At 39.1% G+C, this 16,099-nt stretch overlaps 1 protein-coding gene across 1 annotated transcript; it reads right to left on the reverse strand.

Moving 5' to 3' along the window:
- Window positions 1-1,216: 1,216 nt before the first annotated feature.
- On the reverse strand, window positions 1,217-10,770 carry LOC121373934 (zinc finger protein 93-like). The gene is made up of 3 exons (XM_041500761.1): window positions 10,493-10,770; window positions 5,484-6,787; window positions 1,217-3,831 (listed from the first exon to the last, which is right to left on the reverse strand). The coding sequence occupies exons 2-3, from the start codon at window positions 6,756-6,758 to the stop codon at window positions 2,377-2,379; spliced, it is 2,730 nt and encodes a 909-aa protein (XP_041356695.1). The 5' UTR covers window positions 6,759-6,787; window positions 10,493-10,770; the 3' UTR covers window positions 1,217-2,376.
- Between the last annotated feature and the right edge of the window lie 5,329 nt (window positions 10,771-16,099).

The following is a 16,099-nucleotide window of genomic DNA, read 5'->3' on the forward strand; positions in this document are numbered from 1 at the left end:
AATGCATTACTATCATTAGTATTAGGTTTATAAAACTTAAATCGTATGTCCATTCAATGATGCGGATGTGTTGCCTCATGGGCTAATATGGCATACGTCATACTAATTTACAATGCACAAATTCAGTCAGTTGTGGGTTAAAATCCCCAATATGAAGTCTCAAAACTTTCAAATTGCATTGTTCACATATATGTAGATTCTTAAAACAATAATCTACAGTTATAACAATAGTGTGACATCACAGACATGAATTAAAAGTTGGCAAGCTTAGCCCTCTCAACTGATTTGAGTATTGCAATGTATAGTTTTGAATGGGGTTGGTTCTAAGCTCAGTCAGTACAGAGACTACCTGAGAATGGATGAATGATGTTTAACAACACCCCAGTACCAAAAATACATTAGTTATGCAACCACTTTAGTCGATAGGATTGTCAGATACCAGGATCGAATCCCTCCACCCCCTGAAAAGCCATTCTCTGATTGGTCCCCCCCCCACCCCGTCTCAACCAGTCAAAAGTATGTGCTGTCCTGTCTGTGCATATAAAGGTTAACTTTATAAATAAAGCAAAGTTAAAACCAGACAAAAAATGTTTTGCCAACTTGTAGTCAAATATTAGGAGATGACATTATGTAAATTTTCATTTCTAATGAAGGGCACTTCATTTATTCAATTTATTTAAAATATTGAAAATCGGATTATTCTGGCAATCATATTTAGATATTTTGAAGAAAACACACGTGAAAGCTACGAAAAATGTATACGATAAATTAATGGAAAATGCTATAGCAAAGTAGACATGGATCTATACGCATTGATTTAAAAAAAACACCAAAAAAACAACAACCTCTTTGCTAATCAGGACACGAGTCTGGGTCGTTGACCAAAGAAATCATGTAGGAAACACCACGCCTGGTAACTTACTTGTAAGCGATGTTCAACAGCTGTTGGCGAAAATTAAACGGTTCCACCGACAGCATAAATGTTAGACACGTTCCCTTCATTCACTTTCATAAAATATAAACTAAACACGAATAGGACAATTCCTTCCAATATAACTAAATGATCCGTAAAAATGCACTGCAGCTAGAAGAAATGACGTCATTTACAAAAAATCACCTGATTCAAATAATAGTGAATGAACGTTTGCATTCTTACGCGACATAAGTATCAATGAAGTTTACACAAACAATACTACAGGCGTATTTAAAAAATAAATTCAGTTATGTATTGTTAAAGTATGCATATAAATTTAACCGTGGGATCATACAAAAGTGTGCACATCGTTTTTTCGGTTCATACTTGCATGAACCAAAAAATAATTGCGGTCAATTCTTAAAACGACCCTAGAATAGTGACGTAATTCATAAGGATTTTCACCAACTGCAGTAGCAGCTAGTGATGTTCCAATGGCCAATTACAATTGAAACATTGACTAGTGTGATGAGTGATTATAATATCCATAATCGACTGTTGTGAAAAATATTAACTATGACTGTTCCTACAGTTTATATGATGCAACTTTGGGTTTGCTTTCATGTGTGTATGAAAAAAACATGTACTGAAAATATTAAAGATAATTTAACAATTTGTTGGGGCCATTCTGGTGAACATGACAATAGGTGCAGTCCTAGTAATTAAAATCCTTTTTGACAGTCATACAATTCTAACCAATTGTACTAATCAGAAGTTGATTGGTTGGTACAAATTGATTATAACCAATGATAGATCATGAAATTCAAAATAATTTCCAACACTAGTGGTAAGGAATAAAGTTAGAATAATATGACTTTATATGCATGTGGATTAGACCGGCATCACAGTAATTTTATTTTCAGAATATTTTTTAAACTGACTGAAAACCTTCTGCCAGTAACACTGAAAATTTCAGTTGTTGTCCTTTAGATTACAAAGTTTAACAGCCCAGGGCTTTGGATTGCACTATTTTTGGCACAACAGGGTTTTTTTGTGTTCTGAGCACAGCGAGATCTTGTTAATCAAATTAAAGCTTAACATTTACATGGGCCAAAGGTCAACTTGTTTGAACTTTAGTTTGGCATACCTATTAGTTGGCATACTTATTTTGGGCATATTTATCGCCTCGACTTAATTCAATCTAAAGGCTGACAATCACCAGCACCTTTAGTTATTTTTTATGACGTCATAGACTGATAGTTTTTCTATTAAACTAAAAGTAAAAAACTTTATTTGGGCACACCTATAGTTGGCTTCTTATTTTAGGCACGTTTAACGCCTTGAGTTTAATGCAATCTAAAGGCCTACAATTATCAGCACCGTGAGTTATTTTTATGACGTCATACATGGTTTTTCTATTAAATTACACTAACAAATGTTAGCCAGCGCTTTGACCCTGTGACTTAGAGTGTCTTCACCGTAACTTCGATCTCTGGATGATCTTGGCAGTGACTGAGAAAGTTTTCTATGAGTAAGAACTTCTTGCCACACACCGTGCACGATATGCCTTCCTGCTCATCGTTCAGCTGTAACGTCTGGCAAACGGAGACATCGTTTTCACTGTTGTGGCCCGTTTCGTACTGGATGACCGCCTGCATGGTGTCGGCCGCTACCAAAGCTTCCAGATTGACTGGGTTCTGCAGCTGTACTTGTCCCAAGACATGAATCTGTGGAACATCGCTGCCAGACACCGGAGGGGTTTTGAAGTGTTCTGCTAGTTCCCCCGTACTGTTAAGACCTTCGGGCTCTTCGAGCTTCACTACAGCGTGGCTGCTGGTGTGATTTTCCAAATCGATCGCACTCTCGAAACCAATGTCGCAAAACGAGCACACGTATTCTGTACCTTCGTGGACTAGAGCATGGCTGTCATAGTCACCTCTGTTTGTGAAGAGCTTTCCACACTTGGGACACTTGTACATGAGGACAGTGGTCGACAGGACGGATCCGTCGTCGACGTGGCACTGCATGTGTTCCTTCGCACTCTCTTCACTGGGGAAGGTCAAGTCGCAGACGACACACTCCAACGGCTTGTCGTGACAACGCTCATGCGCACGCAACTCCTGCAAGGTTGCGAACAGCTTGTCACACCTGCCACAGTTCAACGGAACCTTCTGGTTCGGATGGATGCTGCGATGGGTCACCAGCTCCTCTTGCGACTTGAATATCTTCTCGCAGTGCATGCATCTGAACGTGGTGTCTTCCGCGTGGCTCTTGTAATGGTCGTCCAGCTCGATCATGTGAAAGAAGCCCATGTTACAGTGGACACAGACGAACACTTTAGAGCTGGTCCGGCCAAAGTGGAGCCGCATGTGTGAGCTGTACGTATCTTTAGTGAGCCACCAGCGTTCGCAGACTTCGCACTGGTAGGGACCCTCGTTGTGGTCCTTCACGTGCTTGCGCATCGCGCTCGCGGTCGGGTACACCTTGTGACAGGTAGGACACTGCTGTTCTCTCACGGTGCAGTGAACCGTGGACAGGTGGCGTTGTAACCGCGACGATGAAGCAAAGGCTTTGCTGCAGACACTACACACGTGAGATTTCGGTTTGATGCGCTTCTTATTCGTCGACGAACCTTGGTCGCTGTAGTGCCGCTTCATGTGTCGGTTCAGCTGGTATTTCGAGTAGAGTCTCCTGCCGCACATATCACAAACGAAAGGTTTCAGGCCAGCATGAGCCAACATGTGAATGTCCAGTGCAATGGCTGTGGTGTAGACCTTCTCGCAGAGTTTACATACAAACTCCTCGCGTTGTTTTGTGTGTACCTTCCGGTGCTGTTTCAGAAACACTATACTCCCAAAATGTTTACCGCAGAGGTCACAAACATGCTGCTTTTCTGAATGTCTCCGAAGTACATGATTCTGAAACACAAAGGTCATAATTAGTTAACATGAAAGAAATCAGAAAGTGCAAATTATGTAAATGTTGATAAAATGAATACATTTTTAATCTTTAGAATGGTAATAGCATTCAATTTAGGTGGATTTCAGTAATATCAATTATCATAAAGTGGCGTCACATAAATAAATTGCAGGTACATGTTAACAAAAAATTTGCCCCCACCCCCTTCAATAATCTTCTGGTTAAATATGTATTTGCTGACAGGTTTCTTCATGTAGTCATTAATATGTGAACTTTTGTTATCAGGGAGCTAAAAATAGATCGATATAAAGGTATTTAACGTCAGACATAGGATTGTTGTTGAATTACAGCGGAAATCTTTTACTACCATTTGGTAGGCAGAACTTGTACAATACCGACATAGATTGGTCTCGGACGGTTAGAGCTCACGATAACCGTCCAAATGCAGGTCCAGCTCTCTTACCATCAAGAGTACTCGAGCTACTATCCAAAACAATTTTTAACGGTTATTAAAAAGAGCAGTCAGAGGAGTAAGCCATTAAAACTTGCACTGGGTGGGTACCGAGGTGGAAACCAGTACAAGTTAAGGTCTATGCCGTAACCACTATGCTTGTAATTTCCACAACAAAGAGCACGTGTATGTATCTACCACTGGGTCTCTAAAACTGCTAATACAACATGGAGTGGGATCAACTCTTACTCAGATGTAGTTAAAAGAATCATTCCCACTACCAGCTGCATTATAGCATTACCTTTCTTAGTACCAACTGGTTAGTACTAATCAAGAAATATTAAACTCTTTTTAAAAAAACAAAAAAACAAAACAAAAACTACCACCTCTAAATTCAACCCACAAATCATTCAATTAATTTTGGGTATAAATGAAAGGAATGCTGGTTTTAAAAGACCTCAGCACATTTTTAACAAGCTATTTAATTATTGGTCAAGTATAAGGCGACTGCAACATTTCAACATGAGTCTAGACAGTGAGCAAGTTGCTCATGGTCTACTACAGAATAATAGCAAAGGATACCGTTTTAGGGCTTCTAGATTTTTTATAAAAACCACTAGCCATGACATCAGTGATTAAATTTAGCCCTACTTTACTTTAAGTTTATACAATTTTACTAAATAATAGTAATAATCAGATATGTCACCTAAAGAAGGAGATAGAGCTTAAAAACACTAACATTGGGGGTTGGGTGGGGGCAGGATATTCATATTTACAAAACAGACCTTTGACTTTTTTCCTTTTGTTTTTTTCACTAGCCATCGAGCATGGCAATAGTAGTTATTTACTAGCCCAACATTGAATATCACTAGCCATTGGAGTGGGGCTATCATAATCTAGAAGCCCTGGCTAATTCTTCCCTCTGTTGTTAGCGAATGATCAATCTTGTGTCTCTTTTAACAAAAATTAAACCCATCATTTAAAATACACATCAATTCTGTAACAGAAAAGTAATATCTCAAATTTATGAATATATAATATTTTCTTTTAGTCTGGACTACAGTCTGGAAAGAAGACTATAATACCACACAAATTGAATAAAAAGATCTATAGTAATAAATTCTAGAGATTAGCATGAACCAGAGTTCTGACGAGATATTTTATTATAAGCATAAGCCCTTGATATCAGCGTGGAAATACCTTAAGACCTGATCGTTCAGTAAAGGCTCTGGGACACTGGTTGCACTGGAAAGGTCGTGTTCCTGTATGGGTCAGCAGGTGGCGGTTTAAATTAGCCAAGCAGCGCAGCACTTTCCCACAAGATTCACATTTAAATGTTCTTTTTTGTCTCTTTCTTCTAGATAAGCCTTTTGACAACTTATCCGTGGCACCTTTCTTGTGTGTCCCCACTTCGTTATTCCCATCGTCTTTCTTTGCGGGGGACGGTTCTTGAAGAGACATCTTATGGACCTGTCGAAGATGTGTCACATAGCTGGCCTTCCATCGGAAACGACTGCCACATTCCTCACACTGATGTGGCTTTTCCTTCGTGTGCATCCGATTGTGTCGCATAAAGTCACCGACATCACGGAACTTTTTTGAGCAAAATTTACAAGTGCGAACTCTTTTGGGGGAATCGACAGGCAAGGGGCTAAGTCGGTCAGTACATTTACAGTCAGTCTCATTACAAACATTACAGCACCGGTCTTCAGAATCGTGGAGATCAAGGGTTTTACTCTGTTCTGACGGGGACATTTCTTCATCTGAAGTACGTTCACTTGGTTCTAAAATCGCATTAGATGAGACGACACCTTTTTTACCACTGCATCGGTCAACTGTTGACTGATCTGTAATACTGTGTGCCTCATCATCAATTGCATCTACTTCTTTTGTCCGACGAGTTGGAGATTTGTGTTTACTCACATCTTTAGACTTCCTGCCACTCTTGCTTTTAGCACTGGAAGAAAACGACAATTTTTTCTTAAGTGCCAATCGTTTACTTGTTCGAGGTGTCAATAGCGGTCCCTTTCCACTGACAGCCGATTCTTTTTCCAAGTTGTTTTGAACCTCTTTGGACGTGCTATCGTCAGTGTTAACTTTGGGAACATAAACGTGTTTATCTTCAACAGAAGTCTCATTTCCAGCAACACCACCACTGTCGGTATCACAGTCCTGCGAGTCATCACTTATCCCAGAACTCAAATATCTACTTGTTTCGCAACTGTCGTCATGCAACATGTTGGTGTGATCTTCCCGTAGGTCAAGTCTTACATCAAACACTGGCAATGCTTCCAGACAGGTGCCCTCCGTCTGTGTGCTGGCTTCTGTTCGTGGACACAGAAACAGAAGCATAATTCTGTCCAGCTCGCTCATGTTCAGCATGGTCTGAGTGGAGACCTCCTTGCAGCCGTGATTCACAGATTTACCATCAGCTCCCTTCCCAGAAGCCGATGAACCCCTGGTGGTCATCTTCATCTTTGATCAATCATTAACACAGCAACAAACTGCAACAAGAAAATAACACTTTAGGGGCGGGATGTAGTCCAGTGGTAAAGCGTTCGCTTGATGCATGGTCGGCTGTGGTATGTACTATCCTGTCTGTGGGATGGTACATATAAAAGATCCCTTGCTGCTAATCGAAAAGAGTAGCCCATGAAGTGGTGACAACAGGTTTCTTCTCAATATCTGTGTGGTCCTTAACCATATGTCTGACACCATGTAACCGAAAATAAAATGTGTTGAGTGCGTTGTTAAATAAACCATTTTTTTTCCTTTACAACACTTTAATAAGTGGAGGGGGAAAATTTTAAAAAAGAAAGAAAAAAGGTTGTTTTGTTTAACGACACCACTAGAGTACATTGATTTATTAATCATCAGCTATTGGAAGGAAGGAAGGAAATGGTTTATTTAACAATGCACTCAACACATTTTATTTATGGTTATATGGCGTCGGACATATGGTTAAGGATCACAGATATTGAGGGAGGAAACCTGCTGTCGCCACTCCATGAGCCACTTTTTGATTAGCAGCAAGGGATTCAGCTATTGGATGTCAAACATTTGGTAATTTTGACATATAGTCTTAGAGAGGAAACCCGCTAACATTTTTCCATTTGGAGAAAGGGGTCTTTTACATGCACCATCCCACAGACAGGATAGCACATACCATGGCCTTTGATATACCAGTCGTGGTGCACAGGCTAGAACATGAAATAGCCTAATGGGCCACCGACTGGGATCTTAAAATTTAAAACTCTGGGTGAAAAAAAACCCCAGTAAATACAAGTACAATCTTAAAGAATATTTTTACTATCTGAGCATTTAGCATTACAGATCTTCCTGTTTTTATCTTCCTGCTACACACCCTTTTTTAACTTACAAGTTTTGCTAACATCCAATCTGTATTCATTTAAATTTGCCATTACCAATCACTTTAATTTTCTGACATGTTCATGAATGCGATATATTTGTTGTCTTGATATTTTAGGGAAGTATTACCTATATACATGTAATAACCATTGAAATAAGCAGCAGTCTGCATAACCTACTAGAAGGTTACCGTACATGATATTGCTCAGTTGTAAACCATCAAGTTAGGAGTCAATTTTTATCATGAACGAAAATCTAGATTTTTACATAAATAATCAAAGTTATAACTAAGAGTGACAGTAATGCCATTTATTTGACTCTTTGTATGTTTGGGGGTTTACATTTAATTGCTATTGTCATGAATGAAAGTTTGTGCGTGTGTGTGTGTGTGACATTTTAATTTTTAATCCATAAACAGTTATGGGTAGAAGTGACAGAACCCTAGTACGAAGTGGTTTGTATGTATCCAAGTATGAACTGATTGAGTAAGAAACAATGTAAATATGGGATTTTGAGAGGAGTCTGGGATCCTGTGGCTAAAAAATAATTGTTGGACTTTCTGGCTTGGGAAACCAGTCTTGAATAGGAATAATTTCCATGATTTCATGATGCCATAATATGTCTATTTTTTCTTTCCAAGAGTGAAAATTTAGTCTCGATAACCCACTCATGAATATCAATGGTCTGTTTAAATTCAAGCATCAGGGAATGACACTAGTGGAGGTTCACTGTATTGTATACGGAAGAAGAGAAACAGTTTTAAATGCTGGCATTGAGTTTCGATATATACCATATATATATGCCCCAGAATTGGCCACTGGCGAAGTCTTGAGACCGAGTCCAGGGTGAGCATGACTGAACCTTCGGGATATGGGCACGTAAAAAAACCAGAAGAAGAGTTCCCTTCCATTCCATATATTATATATATATATTGATGTGTATAAGCCGAGTTTTCAAGTCCATTCAATTCTCACAAGAAGAAATCCTGTGATGATGATGATAACTTGTTTAACGTGCCCATATACCACTAGAGTTTCGAACACGCCCATCCCGAGTCCGACCCCCGATAAGATCGGTGACCTGACTCGGGATGGAGGGGTAGAGTTGAAAATGGGCAGAATTTCGAAAATAGCAATTAGTAAAAAAGTTAATAGAATAAATTTAAAAAAAAAAGAAAAAAAAGTTACAAGCCAAAAATAAAAAGAATTGACTGCTCGGCTGAATATTTATATAATTTGGAGCATTTTAGAAGGACAGTCCAAAATTAAATAAGAGAAAGAAGAGAGGATCGGACTATTTAATAATAAAAAAAGAGAGTAATTTCGACATAAACTTTTGAACACAGATCTAAAAGTTTAAAGTCCGATCGATATGTCCACGATATGGCCGATTGGGTGCACAGCTTATAGGGACGAGATGGGTTGCATCCCGTCAAGAAAACACCTAGATTGACAGCCGATAGACATTGAAGGTGTAGTGCTGTGCTGAAATACAGATCTTGAGAAGCCGGATCCGTCTGAACGAGAGAGAGTATCAGACTAGGGTATAGTCCAGTCGTCATGGGTTGGTATAGTGGTGCAGACGGGCTCGACTCCGGAGGATACGAGATGGTATCACTATAAAGCAAAGTAAAGTCTAGAAAAGAGTAGTAGGGGCCGACCCCGCTTCCTATTTCTTCTTAGAGTGGGGCGGTCAATCTTCCAACCCGTCTAGGACAGGCTCGGACATGTAGAGACTAAACGCGAACAACCGTGGCGTTCTGCAGAATGGCCGTCATACGAGTCACGAAAAAACAAGTCAACATAGTCAGATGGAGAAATGACATGGAGGTGAGGAATCTCGCTAAAAAAGAATCCAACCTGGTGGTGCAGACTGTCGAAACGAGAAGCGTTCCAGCATTCAATCAGTTCCAATGGCCGCATACATCCCAGTAGAAAACTTCATTTCGCTGACAAAAACAACGAAATGAAGGATTCCCAAGTCGAGCACACGAAAGCATGTGCAATGTGCACCAGCAAAACAAACACATCTTACCGCGTAGAGCTCCAGACTGGGAATCGAAATCCTGTGAGACATTAATAAGACTTAAAGTGAGTAAGTTTTTATGATCATATAAGAATTAAAAAAACCGTAACCTCTGTTATTTCATTTGGATTTTTACAGGAAACGCTCTAGCTTGAGAAAATGGTGAAAAACATGCATTGACAACTAAAACTTTGTTGTGAACGAAGCATTGATCACGGTACCGAAAACAAGTCTTAACTGATATGTACAGGAACTGACCAAACATTTACGCCTATTTTTGTGTGCAATTTAGAAAACAATCAGCTCAAAAATTAATAACTTGTAGTAGTCAATTCCCCATTTAAATGGATGAGGTGTAATTTCAGGGTGGATGGGAAATTTTGCTAGGCAAGATTCATCTACTTTACTAAGAACACCATGGTTTTTTTTAATTAAAATTAGTGGTATAATAATAAACTGTGTTCATATTTTAGCTTTCACACATTTACATCACTGACCAATGAAAAAATTGCATAGTTTGCATTTTGATCTTGTTAATTTCGGTACTTCATGTTAATTAGTACCCGTTAAACGTAAATTTTGCGATTCAGTGTCTGATGTATGTTGTGATACTCTAAATATGTGGGTGGTTCAACATCTTTTTGTTAAATACAGAACGTTTGTGCGTGTAATGTGTTACGATAAAAATGAAACGTCCATGTCGATACTGTTCCGGTTTTAAGACTCGCCCTTTACGTAACAAGGAAATTAGCTTAAAACAACTTGTTTATGGAAAACTTAAAAATATGTGTTCCGCATATTTTAATCAAACAAACCTTGATCATGTAGTATGTATTTCTTTAGGTATTAAATAAAAGAAATGTATCTTTTTTTAACTTTTTATCGTCCAACAAACAAACCGGAAGCTAGAAAAACCGCGCGGGTCTAGCTAAACACCGATGTATAGCAATGTTACCAATGAACCTATTCGGCTGTCACAAAAGTCCTGCAAGTACTGGGCAGCTGGATTTATAAATAATAAGTGACGAAAAACAAGGATATAATTGTATGATTGCAGACGAGTTTTAAAAAAGAAAGACCCCCCCCCCCCAAAAAAAAAAAAAAAAAAAAAAAAATAAAAAAAAACCCACCCCAACCAAACAAACAAAAAACATGGAATCAAATATTTTTTACCCCGCCCAAAAAAACAAAAAACCCCATAAAAAAAACAAAACAAATACCAAAAAAATCCATAAAAACAACAAACAAACAATATCATTTCCATTCATTTACTTCTCATCCCTCCTTTAATGATTAATCAGTCATCAGCTATTGGATGTCAAACATTGTGACACTTAGGCCTAGTATAGTTTTCGAAGAACATACAACTTTAAATCTTTTAGATGTACTTTCCGAGTCATAACAGCACATATTACGGCATTTGATATCGAAATATTTAAACTTAAGTCATATATATGCATAAACTGTCTTTGATTTGATATACTCGTAACATTTCTAGAGATTTTAATTGCTACCAGTTGTCGTTGCTACCGAAGATAAACAATTAACGTTATGGTTTATTAATAGCACATGTGCAGCCTACTTCTGTAAATACTGTACCGGCCTCGGTGGCACAGTGTGTAAGCCATCGGACTATAGGCTGGTAGGTACAGGGTTCGGATCCCGGTACCAGCTTCAATCCAGTGCGAGTTCTTAAGGGCTCAATTGGTAGGTGTAAGGCCAGTACACCCTCTTCTTTCTCACTAACCACCAACTAACAACTAACCCACTGTCCTGGACAGACATCCCAAATAGCTGAGGAGTGTGCCCAGGACAGCGTGCTTGAACCTTAATTGGATATAAGCACGAAAATAAGTTGAAATGAAATGTAAAACTGAATAAATGTAATCCAGATTCGGGCATTTCCGTTTTTTTGTGTGGTTTTTTGGGGAGGGGGGGGGGGCAAACATCAGCCTAACCCCACCCCCCACCCCGCCTTACAAAAAACGGGAGCCCGTACACCTGTGATAAAACACTTTTCTGATTTCGCGATGCAATGTACAGCGATTTCCGAGACAATGAAGAAGTTAAAACACGTATGTTTGTACGTGCTTGGGCAACTAATTTAATTTAATTTAACTTCTACCGCGATATCATATGCCTAATATGTTACATCACTTAAACAATACTCGTTTAATGCAGTATAATTATAATCGGCCATAGAGTATAAAACAAATGTTACATTTCAAAACAATTAAGTAAACATGTAAAGAAATCATTCCTATATGTTGTTGTTTTTCAACTTTTTCGATCTTATTTCCAATTAAGGTTCAAACACGCTGTCCTGGGCACACACCTCAGCTATCTGGGCTGTCTATCCAGGAAAGTGTATTACTTAATAGTGCTTATAGTGAGAGAGAATAGGTTGTAGTGGTCTTACACCTAAAACTCCTTAGACGGTTAAGAAGAGAATTTTCTTTAAGTTTCTATATTTTTAGTATGTTGACATTGGTGGTATACATGTACTGTGGGTACCGTATGTACACATCTTTCGCTCCAGCCAGTGCACCACGACTGGTACATCAAAGGCCGTGGTATGTGCTATCCTGTCTATGGAATGATGCATATACAAGATCCCTTGCTGCTGATCGGAAAGAGTAACCCACTGCGTGGCGGCAGCAGGTTTCCTCCCTGAATATCTGTGTGGTCCTTAACCATATGTCCGACGCCATATAACCGTAAATAAAATGTGTTGAGTGCGTCATTAAATAAAACATTTCCTTCCTTCCTTCCGTATGTACATGGACGTACGTATGACAAAAAAAGTATGTATGACAGTCCTAATGTCGACAACAAAAAAAAAACCCAGCCTTGGTGGCATAGTGCTTAAGTCATTATACTTGAGACTGGTATAGGTGCTGGGTTCGCGTCCCAGTACCGGCTTTCACCCAGATAAGTTTAAACGGGTAGATGCAAGATCACTACACCGACACGGTCACTCACTAACAAGAAACCAACGACTCCTGTCTTGAGATTTGTACCCAGAATAGCGTGTCTGAACCTTAATTGGATGCAAGAGCGAAAATTAATTGAAATGAAATGAATCGGAAGAAGTAGGCCATTTGGAATTTATTACCATATTATGTTAGACAGTATAGCGTCTGCTAAAACACTTTGATGTTTTGTGTAGCTGCTACAATTAACCTACCTTTATTTTTGTACAGTGGTAAAGCGCTCGCTTAATGCGCGGTTGGGTTAAGACTGATCCCCGTCGGTGGGCTATTTCTCGTTCTAGCCGGTGCACCACGATTCGGGCGTGGGAGTCCAATATTTTGGACTCGTGGCCGTGGTATGTGCTATCCTGTCTGTAGATGGTAGATATAAAAGATCCCTTGCTACTTGTGACGGAACATGCTCTTATTTGTTTTGCCTGTTAATTGTTTTTAGAGGGCCGTGTGCGGCTTGGTTACGTAATACCCCCGCGCGATGGTGGTCGAGCTGTTCCCAATATGCACTTAGACCAGGTGGGCACTTTGTTACGTAATACTTCCGCGCGACCGTACCCCCTAATACACACCCAGACCAGGTGTGGAGGCCATGTGGCCAGTAGTTACGTAATATCTCCGCGAGTTCTGTTTTACGACCTTGTATTCCTAGCGGAATGGCGACAGCTAGTCTACCATCTAAGAAAAAATGCCGTCTTGGTCGCTGTGAAAATATCACATGATAGGGGGAGTACCGCGATGTGCCCCCAGGCGATATTCGGTTTTGTAATAAATAGATAGGATTTCAGAGATATCGAGGAGAAACATTGGAAGGCTTCCGGGGAACGTGTCCGTTTGGACTGGTAAATATATTTTCTGCTCTGTTGTATAACCTTGATGTGATTGATGTGACTTTAAATATTTTAATACTGTATTATACCAATATTATTTAGACAGTGTTTCCGATAATCTGACGAAGTAAATTGTAGGCTTCAGGGTGTACACTACCAAATCAAATCCCATAGACGACAATAGTAACATATACGGCTAAAACTCCTACCTGCAACGTATCAACCGACATAAACGCCACGGATATAAATACTACCACCCCTTACACTTAAAGTGAATCAGAAAAAAATGGGGGTCAAGCTGCTCGTTTCTGAGATAACGGGTAGCGTCTATGACTACCCTAGTTTCGCACAAAATTTGAGTACTTTTTTTTACAGGTACCCCATACATGTTTCAAGCACAAGGCTACTTGACACATTGGTACTAGATGAAATAAAATTGCACATTTATTTTACCCAGATGAAACTATTATTTTTTACAACCAACACACTCACATTTATAACCAATCACAGGACTTGTGGTGTTCACTTCTCTATCAAAAGTTCGGTGCACCTCGAACTTTGACCCAGCCGGAAGTTATTTGGTATTGTACTACCTTCACTGTTCTAAAATTATTAAAGCTTAACCAGTCATCCTAGAGGACCTAGGTAAACTGTATGTTATTGTCTTTATTGTGATAGGTACCAGTATTCATTCTGTATTACAAGGTTACTGAATGAGTAGTTAAGGGTTAATTAAAAATTAACCAGTTAGGAATAGAGTTGTAATTCCTTTATTAATTAAGTTCCCCTGGCAGCGTTTCTCAATCATCACACGTGTGTGTGTGTTGTATCACGGTGAAGTGATTAGAATATTGTGTAAACTAGACACCTAGTGATTAACTAATTAAGTGATTAGTTCCGGGTTGTTATTATTATTGTTGTTGTAAGTAATTAACTGCGGCAAATATATTTGTTAGCGTAAGGTTAATACAGATTCCAAAGTGTATTGTGTTTTGTTGTGTTTTCTAGTGAACTAACGTGCTATATTATATATATATATTATATAAGATCTTATCTCTGATTACCTAGAGACGAGCCACTCGGGTATTGGACTGCCCGATACAGAGAGATCTAATAGATATACAGTTAGGAGAGATATTTGGATAATCGTGTTTTACTCAGTTACGGGTATTATAGGATCCCCGTGACACTACTAATAGAAAAATGTAGCGGGTTTCCTCTCTAAGACTATATGTCAAATGACCAAATTTATAAATCAATGTGCTCTAGTGATGTCGTTAAATAAAACAAACTTTAACTTTTTATTTTTGTACAGTGAACATTTCGGCAAAGTGGACATTTCCGCGGATCGCAAAATTTGCGATAAATGTAGTCTCCCAGTTTGGAAAATATTTATACAAATTTTAAAAAGAAAATCTATAGTTATATAGTTTTGACACTTTGTGTTTTTAAATGATTACAGAATTCTAAATATATTTTCTTATATTCTCCTTATTTATCTGTGCTTTATAACAGCTTCCATTGTGCCTATAAATTATGATTATGACCTGGACGTCAGAGTCGCAGTGGCCTGACATTCCTATTGCACTCACCCCTATAAGCGTACGAGACGGGCGGGGGGGGGGGGGGGGGGGGGGGGGTGGGGGGAATAGCTGGGTTGGCAAGTCTCACCCTAGTGCTGGAGCGAAACCTCAAATTCGGGCAACAAAATATACAAGATATTCGGGAAAACGTGCTAATCTGAGACCTTGTTACCATGTATTTCCATCATTCTACCCTCAAAATTTGTTGTAATCCATGTAAAATTGCATAGTGATTCATTTGCATCCCTATATAGCTATTTGGTAGTAATGCTAATATGAATAAATGTTGTTATTTAGATTCGGGCATTTTTGTTTAATTCAGGTAAAAGCCCCACTCCTACAAAAATGGAAGCCCGTACGCCTATGCTCACCCCTTACTCCCTAGCGCCTTTGTATTTCATTCCACGTTTTTAAACAAGTGGAAAAACAAGAAATCACGGGATGCTCCTAATATATATTATGTCTAGGGCCTCCACGAGTCCAAAATATTGGACTCCCGCGCCCGAGTACCCAACACTTAAACAAGATGATGATGAGATTAAGCCCAGTGGTAAAACGTTCGCTTGATGCACGATCAGTCAGGGATCGATCCCCGTCAGTGGGCATATTAGGAATACAGTAAAATAGCAGTATGCATCTTAATTCCAGCGCTGAACATGGTTAAAGTTTGTTTTGCTTAACGACACCACTAGAGCACATTGATTCATTAATCGTCGGCTAATGGATGTCAACGCTGAGCATGGATGCCAAATCATGCCATTGTAGATTGCATTTAAAAACAGGTTGATATGTTCAGTGTTGTGACGGACGGACGGCCAGTTTAAAAAGAAACTAGAGCATGGTCATATAATTATTGTGTAAATTATATCATTGTTTATTTACTGCTGAAATTATTTTCCTACATTATCCACTGTATTATAGTTGATTATTATATTCTACCTTGTAGGCTACTAGAGTCCTGTGAATGGACTCGAGTCTTGCTAGACTCGGCACGTGCCCGAGTACTCGTGGATACCCTAATTATG

The sequence above is a fragment of the Gigantopelta aegis genome, chromosome 6 (assembly GCF_016097555.1).
Source record: "Gigantopelta aegis isolate Gae_Host chromosome 6, Gae_host_genome, whole genome shotgun sequence".
Classification (NCBI taxonomy): domain Eukaryota; kingdom Metazoa; phylum Mollusca; class Gastropoda; order Neomphalida; family Peltospiridae; genus Gigantopelta; species Gigantopelta aegis.

Bases quoted from the DNA above. Each gene is read 5' to 3' on its own strand.
- LOC121373934 (XM_041500761.1), bottom strand. From the start codon at position 6,758: ATGAAGATGACCACCAGGGGTTCATCGGCTTCTGGGAAGGGAGCTGAT. The intron at 3,832-5,483 runs GTATTTCCACGC...TTTGTGTTTCAG, and splicing joins CTGAACGATCAGGTCTTAAG to AATCATGTACTTCGGAGACA.